Consider the following 6,314-nt stretch of genomic DNA (forward strand, 5'->3'; position numbering starts at 1 on the left):
CTATTCGCTATTCTGTTCTCTATTCCCATCTTGAACAGAATTATTAAGGGAACTTCATGAACTGTTTTCTGAGAGTTTTATAGGGTTGGTTATTACAGCATCTCTCAACTGCTTGCACACAAAAATACAAGCTGAACAGGCATAGCAAATCTGTAACATTTTTGTCCTTGCATAAGGGACATGCAGGCAAAAAGCAGATCCCACTGTGGCCTATCTGCTCAGACATGTGTTGAATGCACCATGTTTTACCGCACAATTAATACAGATGTAAATTTTTACTTTAATGGCAAGTTTTTTACTCAAGTGATCAGGATACTGGTTAGCTGCAACCATAATCCACAGAGAGGAGGTGTTCATCAGATGCCAAATCACTCACAGCACACTCAGCAGTGCTACTGAAGATGCATTGGAGCCCCATTCCCACTACCTTGAACCTCAAAGTGCACCATAAACTGATCACAGCTTACTCAGCTGTGTAGTACAGTCTCCTCAGTTCTTCATACTCCTTTTGATTTTACTTTTGCCTGCTGTATTGTTCTTCAATTCAAAATTCTCCAGGATGTATGTGTATATAATGCCCAGAACACCAGGCTCCATTTTTCAGCATTGCAATAGTATAAACAGTACACAACACTGATTTTATTTAAAGGTTTTACTTTTTTGTTGAAAACTACTACAATGCTTCCAAAAAGGTCCAATTTATTTTAAAAAAATAAATCTCAGTTTATTTAGCCATCTTTTTTCTAAGGATTTATGGATTTGTGTGTATTTAAGACTGAAGAATCCTCCAAACATTTTGTGCTATGGGAACTATTAGTATGGAGAATGACATACTGTAACAACATTTCCACAGCATGCCAGTACCATATTTCTTGAAATACTTCTTGGAACTGATCAGGTTCATGTGTCAGGCATTATGATGGCAGCTATGGTTTTTCCTCTATGGTTCCTGTACTCATTGAACACTTGGAGCAAAGACCTTTTTGGGCCACCTTCCCTGCCTTCCCACTTCCACATGCTTCAGATGTTTCTACCCAAGTACTTCTTGTAACCCTTGTTACATACAGCACCTTAACATTTATCAGGTGCTTAAATTCCCAGGGGCAAAAACAGCTGTTCTGCCTAGAAAGACGCATGGCATTACACATCTGGCAAGATCTCCCTTTGATCACCCTTTGGTAAAGTCAGGTACAACATATTGAGCAAGAATATTTATTTCCCACATGGATGTGTTTGAAAGTTTGGTGAAAGGAAAATGTTCTCATTGGGAGACTTTTAATTATATTGCAGCTCCTTCAGTAGTTTTCTGTTTAAAAACAGTAATGCACAGTCGTGCAGCAAGATCACCTGATATAGGACTAGGAATGACAACAGCAACAAGTTCATTACCTACCTGCAGGTGAGCATAGAGAGCAAAAGCAAGCCAAGTGATCTCCCAGGACAGCCCAGTGGCTTTAGGGCTGGCCATCCTCATGCCTTGGGGCTCTGCCGAGAGAAATTGTTTCAAGTTACAAACAAAACCAAATGGGCTGCGCCAGAATGTCAATGACTAAAGCAAAGTGGGCCGGCCGCTGGAAGCAGCGCAATGCAAACAGCGGCGGGCTGCGCTGGCCAGAGCGGCAGGCGCGCAGCACATGCCATGAGCACAGCCTGCAGGGTGAGGCAGCTCAATCAGGGCACAGAAAAGGACCAAAACGAGACGCTCGGGGAAGCTGGCAACGGTGGACAAGCTTGATTATCTCCTGAAAGTAAGAGAATTTATCAAATTGGGAATCCCTCCCATCTTGATCTCTAGAAGGTAAAACCCAAGGAGCATAAAATTTTTGATGTACTTTCCAGTGCTTTCACCCACTCAAAGATGAAAGCACAGCGCTGTGCTTTCAGCAGTCGTTTGGACTGCCTTTGAAAGCTCAGAGACTAAACAATCAGGGCTTAATCAGAGTTTGGAGGGGGGGGAAAAATCCATCAATTTAGTGATCATCAAAATTACAAGGCCAGCATGGACTAGTCAATTTAAAATTGCCAAAAACCCCATCATGTAATAATACTACCAATTCTGTTAATTTCTGGTGCCAATGCACTTGATTGCCTTAGACTATACATTACCAGACTGATCTCATAACAGTGCAAGTTCTATACACCCCGATACACACACAAACAAACAGCCCTCCCTCCCCTCAGCCACCACCCCACAAGTTTGCCAAGTCCCACAGTAAATGCAAATTCTCCTTCAAATAAAGTACTCCTTTCTAAAGAAGCAGTCATCCCAAGGAAAACCATCTATCCGATCAGTTCTTGCACCTGTCAGCTGAACATAGTTAAGATTCCTTACAGAAAGAAGCGTTTTATTCCCTCCTTCCAAAAACATCCTAAAGTTCCCCTCATTCTCAAAATCATTAGCACTCCTGCATGCTTTTATCATGCGAAAGTATCAACTATGACAATAAAAGAAGGAAAGCTGCTGGGTTTTTTCCCTCTTGTCCATTGCCTAGAGCCCCAAGTGGCCGAACACACCAGGCCGCTATTTCCCAGGTGCCGGTGCCCGGGTACCCAGAGGTGTCCTCTCGGAGACTCCTCCAGAGCGACCCCGGCGCAGCCCCGCGGCCGCCTGCCCCCCGCCCCGGGGATCCGGCTGGGGCACAGCCTCGGGGGCTGCCCTGCCCTGCCGAGCTCACCCACCTGGTGCCGGGCGTCGGGCAGCGCGCAGCGGGGCCGGCAGGGCGGCGGGGAGCGGGCCGGGCACCGCCGGCGCACGGGAGAGCCTGGGCTGTCACGGCACCGGGGATGCAGCATCCTGCCCCGCCAGCGGCGGCCCCTCCCTCACGCCAGGCTCCAGCCCACCGCCGCGCCTCAGCCAAGGTCCTACGGGCTGCTGGCAGCGGGCCGCCCCCGCCCGCCGCAGCCCGGCCCCGGCCGGAGGCGCCCGGGCGCCTCCACCTGCGGCGCGGGGCCCGGCCCGGCCCGGCTCGGCTCGGCGGCTCGCTCGGCGCCCCCCGCGCAGCCTCTGCCGCCCCGGCCAGCAGGAGCGGGCGGGCGGCCAAGCGGGCCCGGCCCGGCCCGGCCCCCCCACCCCCGGCTGCGGAGGTACTGGCGACGCTCCGATGTCGGGGGCCGAGACCCCGGCAGCCCGGGACCAAGTGGTTCGTCTTCCCCCGAGGAGCAAAAGCTACCGTGAAGTCAGCCCCCGAATCTGATACAAAGCAGTTTCCAAAACCGCAACCATCCTGTGTCTCATCTGCGAGTAACTCTCGCTATACGGCTACAAATCTGCTCGCACACCGACTAGAGCTTTAATCACGCTGCCGTCTACAATAATTTTAGGTTTCCTACTGTAAATCTGGCGAATATGTCTCGCACGACAGCTTCGCTCTCGTTCTCCCTCTGAGCTTCGAGCTGCTGAACAGGAACGCCAAAATCCTCTACCTTTGCACTACGGCTTCCACTGATGTTCCAAGCTTTCGTCGAGTCCGCTAAGAGCAGCACGTAGAGAAAGGGCTCTGATCCCTGCCACTGAAGTTAAAAATATGCTCCAGCGGACTAAACATAACCGATGAAGAGTTTGTTCAAATATGTTGCACTGGAAACTTTTCCAATCTGTTTAGGTTTCTCACCAGCACGGGAAGGCGGCTCCTCTATCGTTAGGAACAGAGTGCCCTCTGCTGAAAGCAGCCTGCAGAGCGCGGGGCCGAGCGCCGGCGGGAGCCGCACACCCGGCCGGGAGCAGCGCGGAGACTCGCGGCGACCCCGCAGAGACACCAGCGCTGCCCCCTCCGTGCCACCCAACTCACAGGCTGCTCTGTTTCAGGCGCCCGGACACCTGAAGGAAGCTGTTCTTCCCAGTCTGTACATTAGTATAATAGGCTGTGTAACAGGCGAGAGTGCTGCTAAGGACCGGATCTTCTATTTTTCTAATATCACGCAGCTGAAAGTGTATCAGCTTCCTGGAAAGCCTGGTTTTCCATCCATTTCCGTTGCCACAGTTATTAAACAGTCCCTTCACTATGACATCAGTTATAACCCTGCAATTACTATCTTCCAAAATTATATACCCATGTAGGTAGCATATACTTCAGGCTTGATTACAGGTGATTTTAAAGCCAGAATTTAGTCATTAGATCATCTAATGTAGATGTGTAAGTGAACTTCTTCATGAATGTAGGAAGTACATTTTCCCCTGCCAAAACCATGGAGATGAAGCTGACCCTCAAGACGTGCCATATTCTTAGGAATGTACCCAGCTGGCACCATCCTGATCTAGAATATCTTTTCTCTTGTAATTAATATATGCAAGTGCTATAAACATTTGTCCACCTACAATAAATTAAGGCATAGAGAAATTGTGTACTACAAAGCAGTCTAGATTAGCTTCCATCAGATTCAGCAACTGAAGCGAGACTGCTGTTCACACACACACCCCTAATTCCTTATGTAATCCTGGTCCAGGTTACAGATTCTAAATTTTTACAGCACATAAGAAAATGGAGATAAGCACCCACAAGCATTAGCCCCCAGGGAGATTTCAGAAAGCTGCATTACAGTAAACAACACAACTACCTTGTGGTACCTACCTTGGAAAGTAGAGATCAGGAAGATGTTACCCCACTGCTGAAATGAGTTAAGTGTTGTTAATTCCATTTTCCCCCATAATCCATGGGTCTGGTTATGTTACACTGAAACCCTCCTTTTCAAAAGGAAGATGAGCACCCAGAAAATAACAGTATTTGGAGCATAAACATAGCCTTAGCCTACTACTAGGAACTACACAGGGTTTTGGACAGCACTTTCCTGATGAAATGTGTTGCATGAACCCTTCCTTCTGATGGGAAAACAGGGCATTTCCCTATGTGAATCTCATTCTCATTGAAGGCTGATTTGTGTTCTCTTTTATCCAATTTAATTTCTTCACCTCAGCCTCACTACATACTCCTGCCACTTCACTCTTTTCTCTCCAAAATTCCAGTGAATCTGGAAGCTTTGAAATTTTGATTCCTGTTGGAGGTCTTCATAACCTCTTCTGCTGAGCCAAGCAAAAACTGAATGAAACTCAGGTGTCCAGGCAAGATGTGATTGAAAACAAGGACCAAATTCAAATTTTATCTGGAGCATCTACAGCTCCATAGCAGACTCCTTAACACACACCCTAAAGTTAAAAGGGCCACAAATTTAAAGGTTCTGGTTGCCTAATTTTCATACCGGGAGAAGTTCATCAGCAATTCTGCAAAAAATTCAAGTTTAAAATAAAACAACATTTTCTAAGGAAATATTTGACTTCCTTTTTGCTTACCCTGACTTGTCTGTACGGATTACAAACTCTTCAAGGAAGAAATTCTGTTCTTTGCCTATTGTATTATGTTTGCACATCTCTGGTCCAGTATCAAGTGCTTTAGGTATTAACTTAGTAACAATTTTTACCACACAGTCTTTTAATTCCCACTCATGCCGCATTAGCCCAGCAGAGTCAGTATAAGATTTTTGAATAACAAACTATAGCAATGATTTTAACATGCAGTTCAGATGTATTTGTCTCTTGCTTTTAGCAAGGCTTATTTATTCCACACGTGCTTTGTTTTTGCTGGTCCCTAAAATATGCATAATTTAAATTACGTGGAAAATGACAACTCTAAAGCATTTACTGCTGATTAAATTGTGAAATATGGACATTTGCACTTATTATTTCACTGAACACATAACAGCATTGTCATCCATCTGTACAGCTGGCATGGGCTCTCATGAGGAAGAGGGCTGGAAATATGATGGTATTATCCTTTGTTTTACACAGACTTAAGACCATGTGTCTTCACTATCAAACATAGCCATGAAATATGTTGTAATTTCTTGATTTATATTCAATTGTAACTGAAAATTTCAACTTGCACTCAACAGTACAGGCAGAAGTAGCAGAGAAAAAAGATTCTGCAAGATACAGCTGCCAAAGGGCCAAACTGAAAAAAAATCTCTGGTCTGGCAAACAAAAAACTTCTGTTAAGTCACATGATAACCACCAAATTTCACTCCTTGAACATTAACAGAAAACCTTTATATTGAAAAGAGAAACCAAACACTTCTCTATTTATCTTTGTCCTAAAATGCAGGTAGACATACCTCTTCAACAGATTCCACTTTTATATAATTATTTCCCCAAAACAAGTTCAAGTAAGAAAATCTGATGATCATGGAGGCCATTCTTTCATCACAACAAAAGCCTTTACTACTCAAGAGAAAACATGCTTGGCTAAACTACAAATTTAAAATCCATTGAAATGGTGCAGAACAACATTTGGATCATAAATCAGCCTTCTGAATAACGTATAGCA

The 6,314-nt window shown here is 45.5% G+C and overlaps 1 protein-coding gene across 1 annotated transcript in view; it reads right to left on the reverse strand.

The window, feature by feature from the left end:
* The window catches only part of ADAMTSL3 (ADAMTS like 3), a 165,024-nt gene extending 163,542 nt beyond the window's left edge, over positions 1-1,482 (reverse strand). Inside the window, exon 1 of the mRNA XM_066328347.1 lies at positions 1,394-1,482. Coding sequence (XP_066184444.1) covers positions 1,394-1,474 — 81 coding nt within the window. The 5' untranslated portion in view covers positions 1,475-1,482. The remainder of the gene's footprint in view (positions 1-1,393) is intronic.
* Positions 1,483-6,314: the final 4,832 nt, after the last annotated feature.

Source organism: Sylvia atricapilla, chromosome 13 (assembly GCF_009819655.1).
Source record: "Sylvia atricapilla isolate bSylAtr1 chromosome 13, bSylAtr1.pri, whole genome shotgun sequence".
Taxonomy (NCBI): Eukaryota; Metazoa; Chordata; class Aves; order Passeriformes; family Sylviidae; genus Sylvia; species Sylvia atricapilla.